This window comes from Adelges cooleyi, unplaced genomic scaffold, assembly GCF_023614345.1.
Source record: "Adelges cooleyi isolate 19-005CV unplaced genomic scaffold, UGA_ACOO_1.1 ACOO_flye_CR_arks_rails_tigmint_CR_PRNA_574, whole genome shotgun sequence".
In the NCBI taxonomy this organism is placed as follows: Eukaryota; Metazoa; Arthropoda; class Insecta; order Hemiptera; family Adelgidae; genus Adelges; species Adelges cooleyi.
In genome coordinates, this window is record NW_026096268.1 from 3,460,052 (window position 1) to 3,478,507 (window position 18,456).

Sequence of the window (18,456 nt, forward strand, 5' to 3'; positions counted from 1 at the left end):
GTATAGGCAATTTTTTACTAAAAAAATATACATCATGCTAATATTTGAAACATTTATATTAACTTAGGAAAGAGCCCAGAGGGATCTATTTTGATATTTAATTTTTTTTTTCACATCTAAAACGCATACAGACTTCATATCTGTTCAAAAACATGTCTCTACTTCGATCAGTATGTTCTTAAAAATAATCCAATTGAAGTTTTGAAAAAACATTTAGATTATTTACAAGGTACCGATCATGACAATTAGTAATTTCTATGTGTAAAATTTCAACTTTTAAAGATTTTTAATGCATTTTACAATGACATTAAGAACAAAAATTAAAAATGTACCATTCTTTGAAGTAGGTATGCGAATAAACTCGACCCTTCCACGATTATAAACTTAGAAGAAGTTACGCTAGTTTCGACAAATTTAACACTTCTAGACAACTTAGTAACCCCCCCCCCCCCTAGTGACTAGCAATGACCACGTCATTTACCTAAGAAATAACTTCAATGACGAGATTGTGTTTGACGGCAAACATTTCTTTTGCAACTAGAGAAGGATTTTAGAAATCTAGTGACATCTCTTTTACTGCATCTTTGACTTCTTATCTTAGACCAATATGTGTATCCAAAGGTCATTTATCTTTTACAGACTACGACAGCTGGCATGTTAGAGCAGAACTTCATGGAGCGGGCGGACATGTTAGTCAGGCAGCGAGGTATGCGGCTTCCCCGCTAATTCACCAATTCCTGTGCACTGTATAGGTAGAAAGTACCGTTGGCTCGGTATATTGAGACTTACACATGAAAGCTTCAATTCAGCACATAGTTATTGTGCAAAAACTTGCAATATTCTGTATTAGGAATCAACACTTGTTTGTAGTTCGCGATCTATGTCAAGAAAAAGCCCAGTGTCGCGCTCGTTTAGGCGCTGTGACTGTTCTAAATCCACGGGCAGTACCTACGTACTGAGCTCAGTTGGAGCATGTGGAAAGATTTAAGGCGAAGAGGAATAGACTTCATAGATATTCTTAGCACTTCCACAAATTCATAGATGTCAAACAAAGGTGTCTACCTCTCGAGTGGAGAATGGACAAACGCTGTTAAAGATTCGAAGAATTCCATGTAAATTCAGGGGACAGAAGATGGGAGCGTGATAGAATTGAATTGCAGAAATTTGGTCTGTAATGAGACCAACGTAATTAAAACTTTGCCACGTATCCGAGTCTTGCCCAAATACGGGTTTATTATGTAACAATGTCCATAATAAAGTGCGCACTGCTTTGGCCAACCTGTTCCGAGCGGAAAAACTAGAAGGTTTATAAAGAAGTTTACAATTTACTACGAGATATCTGAACTCTTAAGATAGGCTTAATTAAATCCGAATGGCGGATATTGTAGTAGTGGATAGAAGGTAATTTTGTATAAAGACAACTGACAAGGCCTTATCTTAGAACGATCATTATTCATTAGGCAACAGCTATTTTTTCCAATTTGTATCAAGAGGATAACAGGAAAAATTATTAAAACTGTTGGCACTTGGCTGTTCCATTGAATATTGTGTTTTTTTGTTAATTGTATAATATTACGTCGTGTTCATGGTTTTTGGGAAATGGTGTTATCAGAAAGGAGGTGGTAAGTCAGCATTTTGGAGATGTCGCCATCGTGTAGGTATTTCCATTTTATCATGATGCATTTCGGTAGCCTTATGGTTAAAATTGATAACCAGTACCACGAACGCATATCATATTGCCGACCTTCATTGCTGAAGATGATAATTCAAATGTTTGCAGGCAATATTGTTATCAATTGCTATGCCTACTGCCGTTTGCTTGTCAGACATTTATTATTATTTTTAAAAAATTTGTTTTTGATCATGAGTACTGTCTAGACAGTAGTCAGTAAACCGGCAGCTCTCAGCCGATAGCACCGAGGTCTGACCAAGTTCGGCTGTGGTCACTTCAGTATTATTTGAAGGTAAACTTCTCCTTTCTTTTTGTTAATTATTTAGTCTCAATTTTTAAAGTATATTTTATGTACATGTATTACTTTTAACGTTAATACACCAAAAAAATTACATCCACACATTGAACCATGTATTTGGAGAACAAAAATATTGTATTGTTAGCCACTGGTTCATTTAATCCACCTACAAACATGCATTTTCGAATGTTTGGTTAGTATTAAACATTTAATTTTTTTTAAAACACCAGAATCATATAGTTAGTTTAATGTTCCTTATTTCACAGAAATCGCTCGGGACCATTTAAATCGTTTAGGGTATACCGTTTGTGGTGGTTTGGTATCGCCTGTCCACGATTCATACAAAAAAAAAGATTTAGTGGCGTCAACTCATAGATGCGCTATGCTTGAATTAGCACTTACAACTTTGCCATGGGTAAAGATGTCCAATTGGGAAGTCAGACAGAATAAATGGACTTGTACAAGACAAGTGCTGCAATATCATCAGGTAATTTATGCCAAACGTTCGTGCTACCTGATTTCCAGGGGACGCAGACACAGTGTAAATTTGTACTGTTATATTTTACTTCATGAACTGTAATAAGTCGAATGCTATATTTTTATAGAACTATCTCAATTCAGTAATTAATTCAAGACTAAATGGAACCAACAACGAGAAGTTCTTGTTACCTGTGCAATTCCTCAAAGATATTATTACAAATAAATCAAAAACAAACAGGGCGATTAATGTTAGATTATTGTGTGGAGCCGATTTACTAGAATCATTTGCTGTACCAGGGTTATGGGACGATGACGACGTACGATTTTAATTTTAATTTATTTAATATTACAGTCACTTGAAAATGTTCACAACTTTCAGATTGAAACAATTGTCAGAGATTATGGATTAGTTGTAATAAGTAGATCTGGGTCCAATCCAAATAAATTTATTTATGAATCGGACATTTTAACTAAGTATATGGTAATAAGTTTTTCTTTTTTTTAATTTAATACTCTTATACTTTGCATTAATTATTTTCATACATATTTTGTTTGTTTTAAATCAGGCAAATATAATCATAGTTACTGAGTGGATATCAAATGAAATAAGTTCAACAAAAATACGCCGTGCTTTATGTCGTAATGATAGTGTCAAATTTCTTCTAAATGAGTCAGTTGAATCTTATATAAAAGACCAAGGTCTTTACGGCACTGATAATAAGTATGATCAATTTTTTATTAAATTTTCTATTTATGCAGATAATTCTATATACTTTATGCTGAGTTTATGAATTTGACCGTGTGGGTTTACCTAATAGTTAAAGAGGGTGTTTTTTCTTCATTATTTCTAAAAACCAATTTTATTGTTATAACTAGTTATTTTATGAATATTGAGCACTTATTTATATGTATAGAAAATATTTTTTTAAAAAAAAATTCTGTTTTATTATTGCTGCTGTTGACAATGGAAACAGTAAGTATATAAATACATTAGATGTTGACTTATGTAGTGTTTTATTAACACCTTCCCCTAGCACTAAAACCCTTCAAACGCCAAGTATTATGGATCAAACAGTTGTTATCAATGAGCCTGACCATACTAAAATTATTCACAGCAAGAGAAAAGAAAATAATTGTAAAAAGTCCAAGGTAAGCAATGAAGATGAAAGTAAACTAAATATATGTAGGGTCGCCATACAGGTGTCTAAAAATGGTCTAGTTGAAGTTATAAGTGACAGGGAAACCATGGTTTAATAAAAAATATCAAACATTTTTAATTGTAGATTGTAGGATATAGTTTTTTATTTGTAATATTTTGTGCCAATTTTATCCGTCAGGTATACAATTAGTAACTTTGTCAATTTTTCACAAGGCCAATATGTTTTTGGGGGCGGTTGTATCTAAATATCTAATATTGCCAAAAAATAAATTTTAAGTGTTGGATTAAAAAAGAAAAATAATTTTTTTTTTGTAATTGTATTTAACTGGTTATTACTGCCCACCGGTGATAAAAATATATGTATATATTATATCATAAATTGTAACTGTGATTTTACTAAATGAATTAATGTCTTCTTTATATGTTTTACTATGAATGTAATTAAATTTCAAAGGCTTCCTGTAATTTAAGCTCAAATTATTTATTAAACTTAAATATTTTTTTTAGTACGGGTTACTTAAAAAATAATTTGTTTTACAAATTATTTGTACTATAACATTGTTACTTAAATTTTCTTTATTATTAGTGTAGTAATGCTATGTATAATTAAAAAAAATTTTCTGACAAGTGTTTAATATAAATTTAGAAAAAAAATTCATGGATAAAGTATTGAGAAACACTATAATTTTGTTACACATTTATTTTAATCAATAAGAAATGTCTATTTTCTCTTCATAATTTTTTTTTTAAATATTACAATACTGTAGCCTATTAACAAAATAAAGAATATCAATCATTAACTCTTTAATTATCATTGGTGTAATGTTCAATATCATTGAATAATTTTTGTTTTATCAGCATATATTTTTTTGCTCATCTATCTTAACAATTCTATAAATAATTGGATGAACTAAATAATTTCAACTCCATTTTTATCAGCTTAAGTACATAGTTAATATAATATGCTTCATTAATTATATACTAGTCTTGCGTCGAATTGTCTATAAAACAGCTTTATTAGCCAACATTTATTAGTAAACTTAACTATATAATTTACATTTTAAATATTTTTTTTATTTTATAGATATTTTATCCATGTATTTTTTTACTAACATATCAGTACAGCTAAAACTCTTAGAAAAAGACATTATTTGCTTGAAAATATAATATTAAGATAATGTTAAGGTTAGATCAAAAGCATTTAGATATATAATTTGACATCCATTATATTATAAAATAATAGTTAATACTGTATTATCGTCAAGGGTTATTAAATCCATTATACAAGATTTTTTGTATCTATGATTTCAGTACTTAGAAGTATGTTAAAACATCAGCATGAACTTTTATAGATATAATGCACTACAAAAATAAAAATAAATTATTTATAAAATATACATTTTTTGACTGTGGACAAATGTGGTGGTTAAAATATTTCATAATTCTTTAATTTCTCTCCACTAAGTACCCCATTTAGGCTTAACCTTAAGCAATAATTATACATCACTTCAGTTGAGTAATATTGCTATAATATAATAATGAGTATATGTATTATATATGACATAATAAAACTGTGTATTGTACTATACATTTTTGGAAAAATGGAAAAACAGAAGGGGATGCAGTAGACTAAATATTAAAAAAAAAAAATATTTTAAGTTAAAAAATTATGTCAATTGTCAGGTTTGACACTTTTTACTTAAGTGCAAAATAATTAATGCTACATTATAGTTTATTAACTAAAATCGCAATTAATTAATTATAACATTAACCTACTTATTTTGCTTAAATGTTCATAAAATGTGCCAAAATATTATTTTTTTGTTGGAATGTAATTAGTAGTACCTAATCATTAGTAACACATTAATAATTTATAATGTATGATGATTGATAATTTGTCTATATTGTATTAGTTGAAATAAGAAATAAATTATTATAATTTCATATTTTGAATTATTTAACATTAAATATTATGTGATATTTTAAATTTAAGGGTTATTGGATTGTTTCAGGTGACGAAAAAAAGAAAACAGTGTTTGTAAATGAGATTATGATCTATTTGTCTGTTGTTTATTTCTCATTTTTCTCCTTATTTTAAAATTCTTCTGAATGAATTGATGACCGACCTACCCGTGCATGAAAGTAACTTGATCTTATTTTGTTTATAAAAATGGTATGTTTCTTAATGCTTACCATATTGCTTTATTTATATTTTTGTTATTAATTTAGTATTGTGTTGTGTTCTTTGTTATTTTGTATTTTATTTTTGTTATCTAAATAAATAAATGCTTACTTAAGACCTTTATTAATAGTAGTATTATTATTTATTGTCATGAATATCAATAGTGGTTTCTCACACTGTTTTAACAAATCAACATACATCAATTGAATGTATATTTATCTCATAATAGTGTGAGACACCTGATCGTGTGATACATAATTATTATAATAATAGGTACTTAAATATTATGTATATTGTATTGTAGTACCTACTTTTAGGATATTCCTATTATTTTGGCATGTTATATATAATTAAGTACGCGATTTTTAAAAAAAATATTTGTTTTATTTAATACTTAAATTACTGTTTTTTTATATTTATCTCCGGTATTATTTATCTATTGAGTAGCCATTTAAACCCATAAGTACAGCGATTTATTATTGTATATAGAAAATAGCGAGTAAAACGAAGAGCAAACATTGAAACATTAATTGGTATCAACCTATTTTTAGCAATTATTAAAGCCTTTTTAACCTTTAACCTATTAAAGCAATCTATTTTACCATTTAAAAGGTTATAAACCTATGATATAATGTCTGTATAGGTTCTTTTCAACTCCATTTTTTTCTCTATTTAAATTCATCGACATTAACATATTTCATCAGAAATGCAGAATGCGCTGAAAAGAGAACTTTAAGGCATACCAAATCAAATCCCAAACAATTACTCATAATGAAACGCCAAACTCATATAGTCTTATCAACTCCCATATTTGCGTGCTTAACAAGAGAAATATTGCTAGAAAACGGTCTCCTCAGATCCTTAACAATCTTGTGAAACTACTGTTAACAACTGGTCTCCATTCCTGTACCTAGTTAAAAATCTCACGAGTTTGACAACGAAACATTTTTAAATTTATTGGCATAGGTATGTATATACAGCTTTAAATCATCAGCAAACAGTAGATAAATACTAGGTGAAAAACAACATGAATCATCAGGTACGTAGCCAAAGGTGGGCCTGGCCCCCTTAAATTTACTCTGGGCCAGAGCCGGCCCCCCTTCCAAATTCAAAATATAATTATTTTTATTAAGTATCAAAAACATGCTAGTGTTTATACACATTGGAATAAATCGATTGCGATTACTAATAGGTAATACAGTTATTTAAAATTAAATCAGCTTATGTTCTAAATAGATTTATATTTGACAGCATGAAAAATGTATCTCGGTAGTGAAGATGTAGGTAATTCTGTTTTTTTTTTTATCATAGGTAATATCTATTTTTTGTAATACTGTTATTATTGTAATAGGTATACTTGTTACGACAACGAAATTTTTTTTTACCCAACGAAAGGTAAATTATAAATTAGTAAGATACCGCATAAGGGAGTGTGTGGGAGAGCCCCCCTCCCGCGAACCTAACTGGCATAGAACTTTTCGAAAATCCCCCCCTAAGGGTGGCCTCAAACACGAACTTTGTACTTTAAATACGAAATGTAAATAAATTAAATGTTTGTAACCATGATAACCCAAAATAAACACTTGGTATGTAATCGCGGTACTCGAGCAAATGGTAGGTGATGATTAAAGGAACAGGCCGATTCTGGGCAAGCTTTTAACTGTTGGAACGGGGAATGGGGCTGGGACCCTTGAGTTAGAGGAGGACATAATAACCGAAAAAAGTGTTTCAAAAACGCTGTCACGCTGTTATCTGATAAGAGGTAGGAGATTAGAGATGAGGGATGGTGATGGGGATGAAGGTGAGGATGGGGACGGGGGTGGGAATGGGGAATGGGAATTATTTTACTCAGCCCTGGCAGACTAAATATCGGGCCACGCCGGGTCCTGACAGCTTGTTATTAATAAAAACAATAAATTAAACACTAGACAAAACATCAATCCAATCTTGGTTTGATCATTTTCGGATCTATTCATGTTTAGATAGTTTTCAATTGTTAGCTGACGTTACGGGTCCACTTTCAGAGCGATAGTCACTCTCACTGTCAATGACTATAGTCTATACTCTATAGCTCTGAAGATGGACTCTGCAATGGGCCCGTAACGTCAGCTTACTATTGACAACACTAATAGATCCAAAAATAATTAAACTTATAGTTTAATCCATTAATAATTGAACACATTCATATCGATTCAATCTAACACATTACCACTAATTTTCACAAAATGCTATGTTATCACACAATTTAAGTCTGCATCTTTGGTTTCAACGTTTTGTTTTTGTATTATCTCAAATTAATTTATATGTTTTTATTGTTGCATAACCCGTATTCGACAAACAATTTAATAATTATAAACTAGGTACTATAGGTAGTAAACTGATAGATGGTTTTATATCACAATGATTAGTATATTATGTATTACCTACCGGCTACCCAATACATGACACGTCTTACTAAATACTAAACATTTCATATATACGTCTTAAGCATAGGTTTAAAAGTACGTTACATAAAATAAAGAAAAACAAATTTGAAAATAAAATTGATGATGTATTTATACAGTACCTACTACCTATAACCTACTATACACAATGTGTCCTTTAGCATTTATGAATCGAAGCAAAGGTAAGCAGCTGTCATATGTTTCCACGGCCTTAGTTTCCCAAGCTATCCCATAGTACCTATTATTTATTAATTACATTAAATTACTACTTATGTTTGAATATTATAAAACATATAAGAATACATATTTCAGCAGTATGTCTATTAAATATTGGATCAACTAAGATAAACATAAGACAAGCTTTCTGAAGTCTCTAAATTCACACGTGTGGGTGTGAAGAAATACGGGTATGTTTACTTAGGCTGTGAAAGTATAATCATAACAACTGTCCGCTGTCTTTCTTTATTCATTATTTCAAATTTGTTAAACAAATTTACTAAATTTTTTTTTAACCGGTCTCGAGGAGTTGAAGTCAGCTGCATCTCTCAAACATACCCCCCAACCCCCATCCGGAATTCAGATAAAACTTCTAGGCATGACAGTGTTTTTTTTGCTATATTTTTCTTTTCAATAAAGTTTTTATTAAAAGCACTGTTATTGCCAACGCACACGTTTCATTGCTGAACTAACGTCTCGACTGCATCAGCGTCGCCGTAGACAACACAAACCACAACAACAACAACGACACTGTTAGACGCTTAATCGTACTTTAAACTAAAATATTACCTATTACACGTTGTATATTTTGCCGGCGCGGTAGTCATGCGATTATCGATCGCCCGCTATGTTCAAACATATCACACAATAATATAATATTATTCAGTCAGACTAAATCGCGATTAAGTGGATGAAAGCGCCGGCTAGCTCGTATGCGTGATGTGTATTAAAGCGCTTGGCCGGGTGTCACCCTCCTGTGCGCGGCTTTAAAAAAACACCCACGACTCTCCAAACAGCTCCCGCCATATTCCTTCGGGCACGTCCAGGTGTGTGTCAAAGTCGGCCGAGTGTGACGGACCCGGCACGGGCTAAAAAAGACCAGCAGCAAAGCACACATCACCCCCAACTCCGGTATTTTATTGGATTATTACCGATGGACAAAGGCGGAAGGGCGCCTAATCGTGACATCGAAGGGCTTCGCGTGCAGTTCGTACCGCTACCCGTGCACTATTATTGTCTATCAGAGCCGCCGACAGTGCGCGCGTGTGTCTATTACAACAATCCGAGACGTCGTACCAGTTAGCGCAAAACCGATAGTCTACGCACAATCTCGGGCAAGTATCTTCGTGTAACTACTGATTGTGACCTTTTGGCCTTTGACCACCAGAATGACTGAAGCGCCCATCCCGCTGGCCGGCCAGTAACCGGTTGAGGTCGATCCAATACGTAACCGTTTAGAAATATAGAATATAATAATATAGCCAGTGAGTGGTTTTCTTTTTTAGTTACCTATAATTAGGGCCATACCATAAAATATGTTATGTACACATTGTAATTTTGGCCTGTCTCGTTTTACCTATAAAATAAAAAAATCATTAAACAATACTCTGCGTGGGTTCTCCAGGAGCTCCACTGCCAGATCGGGAGACCGGGAAATTTTTCGATGGACCGACCAAATAGTGCAAAGGGTGGGCCAAAGCCGTGAGCGGAGGACGGGCGTTGACCAACACTATAGGAGCAAAGGGGCTGTTGGGCGGGGGCCGGTTTGATTATGTTACGTAAAGTAGCGTAAATTGTGGATTATTCAAAATTTGCAATAACATTAAAAATAATTCGATATTTCCATTTTTTTTTGTATGCCATTACCTGCATCAATTAATGTTATTATTCTTTGTGGATGTATCTGTCATTTTTATAGGTAACCATAAATCAGGCCGCTACGTTTCCAGTATAGTTGTAATTTGTAATGACCCTAGTCCTTAGTTCAATAATGATATACTTTATACAATTTATAATACACTTTATGAAGTACTTTGGTTTTTAAAAAATACTTAACTGAGGAAAGTATTGGTCCAGTTTAAATGTTTACTCCTTGTTTAAAAGCTCACATTTACATATTTATGTTTGTTCGTCATCAAAACAGTATTCAATGACCGTCATAATATTATCTGGCATTGCACTGCTCTTGTATTTGCTTGTTAAATATAATAACCGATAACAATATTATCGCGACTTCTAGTCTCGTAGCCCGTATCCTTTATGTATTTTTTATTTTATTAATAATAATTAAACATATTTAGTTTTGTCAAAAGCAAACGTTGCTTATAACTTTATACATTTATATTCTGCCACAGATAAACAAAATAATATAGATCCTAATACTATGTAATTTTCATTCGGAATTGTGAACTATTCCCAGATCACCAAAGTTTTCAGAGGTAAGTTCCTTGAAATATTATTAATTCATATTGTGTAATGATGTTATAATTTACAATAGCAAACATACAATTTTCCTAGAAGTAATGTGCTTGAAAATGAATAATACTGTTACTCAATTTTTCCATTTTACCAAGAACCTTTTCCCCTAAAGGGGGCGTGGAACATTTTTCTTTATTTAATTTTTTGAGCGTAGTTTTAGGACTTAAAATCTGAAAATTAGACTGAAGATATTTCTTAATTATCCAGATTTTTCAGCAAATCTGCCAGCTGTAGAAACCCAACATTTTTTAAGTGTAAAATGTCCTAAGTAGGTAATTCTTAGGTGCCCTAATGAAGACAGCATGGGATAGAATAAAATGAAATTAATTTTAGATAGAGTCCTTTGGCAGAATATAAGCACTTATAAACCATGCGATAACAATTTCTCGGTACACTATATGAGGTCAGATAGGTTATCGGATCGAATTCTTATTTTAAATATACTTCAACAATAATCATGAGTCCAGAGTCATAACCTACGTACGGGTTTTTAACAATGTACCTGTGTACATATATAATCATTGTTTTATATTTTTTTGTATGTACTGAAATTATATTATAATAGTGTCCTATATCAGTAGCAAATACTATCGTTTTGTCCCCGTTGATATTAGTATTAGGTTGACACTACATTAATTGGCAGAATTATAATTTACAGGGTTATACGGTTAACGTCGTAATGTAACAACTAGCAATATAGCAGTTGTGACAACCGTGAACCGACAAAATGCTTTTAGATAGTAAACAATTGTTTTAACAATAGTAATGATTAAACAAAAAATACATTCCAGAAAACATGCGTTGCTTCCGTTTGATTGCGTTAATAGCAGCTTTATCGGCGAATTTTGCAAACAGTGCGGAATGCGAATCAAGTCAAAACGGACAGTCTATTAGTTTTTACAAAGCCGCCGGTGATCTCTTGCTAACCGGTAAGTTTAATAGTTGCAAGACCTTAATAAATAAACGTGTAATATTATTAAGACACCCATATGCAGAGGTGGTCAAAGTACCAATTCATACAAGTGCAATAATTATCAAAATTATGAATAGGTATTGTCATTGTAGTTGTAATTTATAAATAAATCAAGCTGTATTGAGATGTAAATGTATACAGGTACATGATAATTTACGGATGAACAACTTTTTCGTATCCTGTAATGCCCACTTCTGCTCATATGAAATTATGCAAAAAAAACATTTTGTTTGTGTTTGATTTTTAGGATTTTTCGACGTCTACGATGAGAAATGTTCGGGCCCGACGACAACGGGCATTCATTCCATGGAGATGGTGGCCACTGTAGTGCAGATATTGAATTCTATTCACTACGTACCCGGCTTGAGTATAGGCGAGTAGGAAATAAGGAATTCACAACTATCTATACATACTAAACGAACCGTACAAATATCATTTCCATTTGAGTTTACAAATCTTCCTCATTTCGGCTACTTTCATTTTCCATGCTCAACACTCAATATACCAGGGCAGGGCTCGCTACAGTTTTATTTAAAATGTCCTACCTTTCTTTAGGACGATATTGTCTATTTTACTTCATCCAAATTCCAATCACGCTTTATTCTACTCTTTAATTTTTCAAATCTTCCATTACTGATCCTAAATATTCATCCTTTTAAAACTTCATCATTACATCCGTATTGTATGGATGACATAATGCGTTCCACGCATACGCAGACCACAGGATCATTTAAATTTGTCTGTGATTAATGTTACCTTTAATTATTAGGGCTTACATTATACGAGGTGTGTTCTCACCGAAGCTCAGACCTTCAAAAGGCAATGATTTCCTTCGCGGTCGACCAAGATTGCGACAACTCTACAGTTCCAATCGGTATTTGTTGACAATATGTTTAAAGTACATTCAAATATAGCATGATGAAATCAAATGTGTTGTTTTCTTCTAGCCATATACACTACGGACGATGTGCGCTCCAAACTAAATCCGTCGATAAATCTAAACGTGCCGATAATCACCATGAGCTCAATATTCGACATTAAAGTCGTTTCAGAATCGGCTGTAACGTTTTTAATCGAAAACGGCGTCCAAGTGGTCGATTTGCTGGTGGCTCAAGATCTAGACGTGGCTCAAAAGTTTGAAGATGTCGCCAAGAACAACGGATTGTGTTTGAACAAAACCGTGTTGGCTCAAGATAACGGGTAAGCTGTATGATATCTCTGATCTCATTTATGGTTCTATAGAATAAATAATTGTAATGTATATAATAAATTATAACCGGCGTGGCGTGGGTATCTGTTTTACTATAAACAAAATTCTTATCAAGCCGTCTGTACAGATTTTAATAAATTTAAATAATTTTATAACTTTTATCGTTGAAACAATTATTAGTGATGACTGATGGTGTTTGATGTTTCGGTTTGTATATGGCAGCTGTGGCATTTACTACTAGTTTTAATGAGTTTATAAGTACAGTATTTGTTTCATAAATGTTTGGTATTATGTTTGTAGACAATGGAACGACTCGACAATAGTAGTCATAGTATCAACAAAAGAAACTCTTAAACAAACACTAGAATCGTTCACTGACGTCCAAGTATCTCACTTTATTATTATACCATTGGACGGACCATTGTTACCTGTATCCGGTAAATATAATATATGCCATAAATTATTTTTAGAAACAGTGGCGTTGCTACCGTGAGTGTGCTTGTAATGCAGGACATTTTTGTATAATTTGCTATACACGTTAAAATATGAGACGCAATATAGGACGCAAAAAAAGGTCTTGTCCATGGGCGCTTTAGCCTCTAGTTACGCTACTGTTAAGAAACCGTTTATGATGACAATAATGTATAAATAAAAAATATAGTGGTGCGTATAATTACTTGTCTTAAGGTCGAGGTATAGTAAAAGTCACGAATTATTTAACAGTTGTCATTATTTTCATTAATACACGGCTAACAAATATTTATTACCAATAGGGTCCCGTAAAGGAACATGAACAATTAAATTGAAAACGTTTAGTTTACTAGTTACTAACGAACTGAACGTAACATTATATAAATATTAGTTCAACAACTATACATTCATTTTTATATTTTAGCGTTCAATACCCGTTAGCCTGAACTAAAAAAATGATACGTTCATTGAACTTAACTTATATTTTAAAACATTTTCATGTAAATTGCAAAGTAAAAATTGTATTAAAAAAGTTATTGTTAAAACTTTTAAAATAAAAGTTCCATGAAAATTAACTTGTTTGATTATCATTTATTAATTATTAGTGTTTAATTTAATTTTGAAAAATTGCTTGCGTATTATTATGGTATTATACTGATAGATGTCGATTGATGGATTGCGCCTCAGTCCTCAAGTAAATTAGTCTAATTGTGTAAAACTTTTTGGTATAAAAAATGTGATTCGTTCATAGAAAACTGATTTAAAATTTAAATAAAACAATATTAATATCCCCATACAAATGGGGATGGCTAGGTAAATCTATAATCCCATCTTTACATATCTCTATCTGTTGCCATTTTTTTATTCACTCCGCAATATTTAAATCTACTTTACTTGAATAAAAGGTATCATACCTATTATTAAAACTGTACAAACTCATACTACTAATTTTAGTGAAATGTCTGTACTTGCTTTATTTTCTTACCACTTTTTTTTTAGATTTCAATAACGGTTCTTATGTATTTCAATCTTACGGCAGTTGTCCCCTTTTAAATAAATCCAGCCTCAATTCTAGTACTCTGAGCGCAGTCGAAACGGGAACAGAAGGCCTGTCCGTTCAGTTCGTTCAAACTGCGGCAGACGTGATGGCAATAGTCGACCGAGTTGAAAATGACACGAGCTCGGATTGCGGTACCGACGTGGCCGGCAACTGTACAGCAAAATCAAAAGCAGTAACGGTCGGTTACGACGTGGCCGCCATTGACCGAGTACTGGAAATGTTAAAGTTACTGAACGGCAGCTGTTACAACGTGTCGTTGGTACATATCACGGAGTATAGGACGGGCGAAAGTGTGGGCGAGTACGTGCAAGACTCGAACGGTACGCGAACGCTTCGGTTTGAAGACGATCTAGTACGCTTAGACCAGTGTGAGACGGCCTGTCTGACATGCTCGGACACCGAGCGAACGGGACAGCAAGTGGACCTCCAGCGACCGCGGTTGACTTGGAAAGAAGACGTGTGGATTGCATCCGCATTGACAGTGTCTGCGGTGGGCGCCATATGCGCCACATGTATCGGCGCATTCGTGTTGATACGGGTGTGCAAGAAGGACATCATGGAGGGCAACCCGACATTCACGTTTATTTTGATCATCGGTACGCTGTTCATGTACGCTAGCGCCTTGCCATTCGCGGTGGACTCTACCTCATACGATTGCGCTTTGTGTTACGCCAAGTTATTCGGCACGTGTGCCAGCTGCTCGATAGTGTTTTCCGCCATGTTGGCCAGGAGCTTGATGATAGCGGCTTGTGACTGTGACTCGAGCTTCATGAGCCACGTCAACGGCTACTTGCAGACATCGCTGTGCGCGTTCACCGTGTGCGTCCAGTTAGCACTGCTCTTGCAATTTTTGGCTATACACGCGATCGTGCCCGCCTCCGACCTGTGTCGACTGTTCGTCGACGGTAAACTGTTCTTGGGCAGCCTGTCGTACGATGGGTTATTGTTGCTGCTGTTGGCGTGCGCAACGCCGTTCGTGTTCAAGTCGAAGCGCAATTACCACGAAGGGGCCTGCTTCGCCGTGGCCACGTACCTGTCGCTGGCCATTTGGGCGTGTTGGTGTACGGCGTACGTGGTACTGCCAAAAAAGTGGTCTGACATGTGTGTGATGGTCGGCCTGACTGGCACGGCCACCGTTATGGTCGTTACTGTGTTCTTGCCGCGGACCTATATGATGATGTTTGGCATCGTACGCGAACAGATCACCAGCTCGCTGCCTTCGCTCGGGTACGGCCACACTGGCGGAGGTGCCAGCATAGCCGACGTCAACTACAGGTCTACTCAAGCCCTTTACGATTCGGTTCAAGTAGCGCCGGCTAAATGCACCAGTTTTAGGGGCCAGTCCAACCCAAACTACTATTCGCCTGCAGGATCACAGGTACACTCCATACCGAGGAGTCGACCGTTAACGCCGAACGCCATTAGCGAGTATGACCTTCCTCCTTCACCCGACCACAAGATCACTATGTTTTAACGATGACCTCAGTCCGGTCGAGTATCAAATTACGGTTTACCTATTGCGAACGACCTACGAAATGAACACAGATATCAGCTTAATTTTAGAGCAGCAACGCTCCTAACGAATAGATTCCAAATAATGACGGAATATTTTATAATACGTTAAATTCCTATAATGTAGCTGCTTAGAAGAATGCAAATTTAAACTTGATTAGGTGGATAATGTCAATTGTGCTTCATAAATAACCCTATACATCAGTATTGTTTACATTTTATAAGAATTTGGTTTATATATAATATAAAATTGTAAAAGTTTTGTCGTGGCATTATTTGTTTGTTTAAATTATTATTATTTATTAATTATTGCCATAAAAATAAATTCGTAAGTTTTTGTATTCACTTTTTAAAATTTTAAACCCTTTGAATGACTACCTGTTATTATTATTTGAATTATATTTCCTAATAAAAATAGTAAAAATTAAATTAAACAATTTTAAATATTAGTTACTATGGCAGATTTGGACTATAAGGTCTTTTTAAAAACGATGGTAATAAATGATATACCCATCTAAGTACTAACTACGCCCGACGTTGCTTAACTTCAGAGATCGGACGAGAACTGGTGTATTCAACGTGGTATGGTCTTTAGCGCAGATTTGGTGTTTATTTTGTCTATTCAAACACAAAACTGTAACAGATAAATTCATATAGTTATGTTCCATTATGGACTACAATCGAGTTCCTACAGGCTACAACGAACCATATCCGTAAAAAAAAAACTTATACAATACACTAAATCACATAATTTAATTTCTACATAGTACATTGTAGTTTGTACACTTATTATAGTTTTAAATACATTATTTGTAGACATAATTGCCTAACGTTATTTTAATTGTATAAACGTTGTGGAGACTTGGTGGAGCGAGGAGTGTTTCTTTTTAAATCCGAACTGTGTGTCCGGGATTATTTTTTTATTCATTAAAGTATTTTTTCTAGTAATTTTGAAAACGAGGGTAAGAGACTAATTGGTCGATACGAGGAAACACAGTCAGCTGGTTTGCCCAGGTTTAAGTATTAGTATAATAATAGATTGTTTCCAAATAGGTGGTATATAAGAGAGACGGAGAATAGAGTTGAAAATGAATGTGAGAGCAAGATGACTTTTTTAGGTAGGTGTTTAATCATTTTGTTGGTGAAAGGTCCAGGAGATTTATTATTTGGTAGTTTTTTAATCATTTAATTAATTTCTGAAGGGGTAGTATGTTTTGTTGGGAGGGACATAAGTAAGGTATTTGTTAGAGAATTTACTATGTATAAGGTGTGATCGACATTATTTATTTCTGAATGTGGCGTGGAGATGTGTTGCAAATAAGTTCGCCTTATCTATATTTGTTATTGCTAATGAGCTGAATTTCTGCTAGTTTGGTGTTCAACTCTTCGCGACATCGGAAAAGTGGAGTAGGAATTATCGCCTGAAAAACTGACTCTTGCACAGAAGCCGGATATCTTGAACGACTGACGCTCAAGTACGGCTGGCTGTCGATGTTATAGACCCCGGACTATGCTGGAATCAAAATATATGGTTTAGTCAAAAAATAATAAACCCAACAGATATAGCTATGACAAGAATAGCGAAGACGTCTATGACATTAACGTGCAAGGGATTCAGTTAGGAAGTTTAGTTATGGAAAATTGGAGTACAAAGCTGGACTAAAGTAAAAACGTAGCACTACAACAAATAGGTAATAATAATTTTTCGATAAACATAATTTTAGTTGAGGCCTGAGACTACTTTAACGGATCACCGGATGATGAAGAATGATAAATACAATAATAAGAGCAATGATCAATCTCAGTGGTTGTAAAAATAATTACTATAATAACCAGAAGGTTAGAAAGGAAGCAACGGAGGTATGGAATCATCAAATTACAAATTGCCAAGCCATGGTCTTTAGTAGAAACAAGATGTTTAGGTAGCTTAGAAATATTATTATAATTTAGTAACATGTCATGAGGGACTCGAATTTTAATTTTAATTTTTCTACATATTTATACATATTTCTAGTGTATATTATAGTATAATTATTGTGTTTTATCTTTTGTGTAAACATATTGATTGCTTATTTATATGTACAATAAAATGTTTACTGGATGATTGACTCTATTCACTAAATTGCTTGACTTGGAAAATTTATAAAAATTGGGTTACCTTTATTGAAAATGTATTTTTCATATTGTTGTTACCTAACTGTTCATTCGTATATTTTTATTAACTAAAAGAAATCTAAAAATGAGGTTGGGGTACCTTCTCATGTCCTTTTGTTGCGATTTTTACCTCCAAGTCAAGTACTCGTGGATTTGGTCTAAGTATGATGATATAGATGTAGGTCCTGCAATTTAAAATGAACATTTTTGTTTACTAGGTACTTATCCTCCATTAAAGTAATCACATAACTAACCATTTATTAACTGACTCTTGCACAGGAGCCGGTGGAGCCAGTGGATCAATATTATCCTGTGGTTTTTTTTTATAGCGAAAGCCGAAATTAAAATTAAATATTTAATTTAGTT

General features: G+C 33.6%; 2 protein-coding genes across 12 annotated transcripts; both read left to right on the plus strand.

Annotated features, from left to right (window-relative positions):
- Positions 1 to 1,767: 1,767 nt before the first annotated feature.
- On the plus strand, positions 1,768 to 5,914 carry LOC126842853 (nicotinamide/nicotinic acid mononucleotide adenylyltransferase 1). 4 transcript variants are annotated; one of them, XM_050580049.1, is made up of 7 exons: positions 1,774 to 2,163; positions 2,237 to 2,457; positions 2,576 to 2,767; positions 2,830 to 2,931; positions 3,017 to 3,171; positions 3,425 to 3,599; positions 5,622 to 5,914. In XM_050580049.1, exons 1-7 carry the CDS (start codon positions 2,082 to 2,084, stop codon positions 5,649 to 5,651), a joined length of 957 nt encoding a protein of 318 aa, XP_050436006.1. In that variant the 5' UTR covers positions 1,774 to 2,081; the 3' UTR covers positions 5,652 to 5,914. The 4 variants fall into 4 exon arrangements, with proteins under 4 accessions (XP_050436004.1, XP_050436006.1, XP_050436005.1 ...); XM_050580047.1 differs by lacking the exon at positions 5,622 to 5,914 and having other exon boundaries at positions 1,768 to 2,163; positions 3,425 to 4,035; XM_050580048.1 differs by lacking the exon at positions 5,622 to 5,914 and having other exon boundaries at positions 1,777 to 2,163; positions 3,485 to 4,029.
- Positions 5,915 to 9,089: 3,175 nt separating this feature from the next.
- LOC126843394 (uncharacterized) lies at positions 9,090 to 16,248 on the plus strand. Of its 8 annotated transcripts, none has more exons than XM_050580911.1 (8): positions 9,090 to 9,716; positions 10,587 to 10,670; positions 11,502 to 11,639; positions 11,931 to 12,056; positions 12,453 to 12,557; positions 12,631 to 12,883; positions 13,194 to 13,330; positions 14,364 to 16,247. In XM_050580911.1, the coding sequence occupies exons 3-8, from the start codon at positions 11,507 to 11,509 to the stop codon at positions 15,896 to 15,898; spliced, it is 2,289 nt and encodes a 762-aa protein (XP_050436868.1). In that variant the 5' UTR covers positions 9,090 to 9,716; positions 10,587 to 10,670; positions 11,502 to 11,506; the 3' UTR covers positions 15,899 to 16,247. The 8 variants fall into 8 exon arrangements, with proteins under 8 accessions (XP_050436868.1, XP_050436873.1, XP_050436870.1 ...); XM_050580916.1 differs by having other exon boundaries at positions 10,652 to 10,670; XM_050580913.1 differs by having other exon boundaries at positions 9,090 to 9,566; positions 14,364 to 16,246.
- Positions 16,249 to 18,456: the final 2,208 nt, after the last annotated feature.

Coding starts and splice junctions, on each gene's coding strand:
- LOC126842853 (XM_050580047.1), top strand. CDS start 2,082: ATGTATTTGGAGAACAAAAATATTGTATTGTTAGCCACTGGTTCATTT. Junction 2,164..2,236: donor CATGCATTTTCGAATGTTTG/GTTAGTATTAAA, acceptor CTTATTTCACAG/AAATCGCTCGGGACCATTTA. Junction 2,458..2,575: donor AAGTGCTGCAATATCATCAG/GTAATTTATGCC, acceptor ATATTTTTATAG/AACTATCTCAATTCAGTAAT.
- LOC126843394 (XM_050580911.1), top strand. CDS start 11,507: ATGCGTTGCTTCCGTTTGATTGCGTTAATAGCAGCTTTATCGGCGAAT. Junction 12,057..12,452: donor CGTACCCGGCTTGAGTATAG/GCGAGTAGGAAA, acceptor TTTAATTATTAG/GGCTTACATTATACGAGGTG. Junction 12,884..13,193: donor GTGTTGGCTCAAGATAACGG/GTAAGCTGTATG, acceptor TTATGTTTGTAG/ACAATGGAACGACTCGACAA.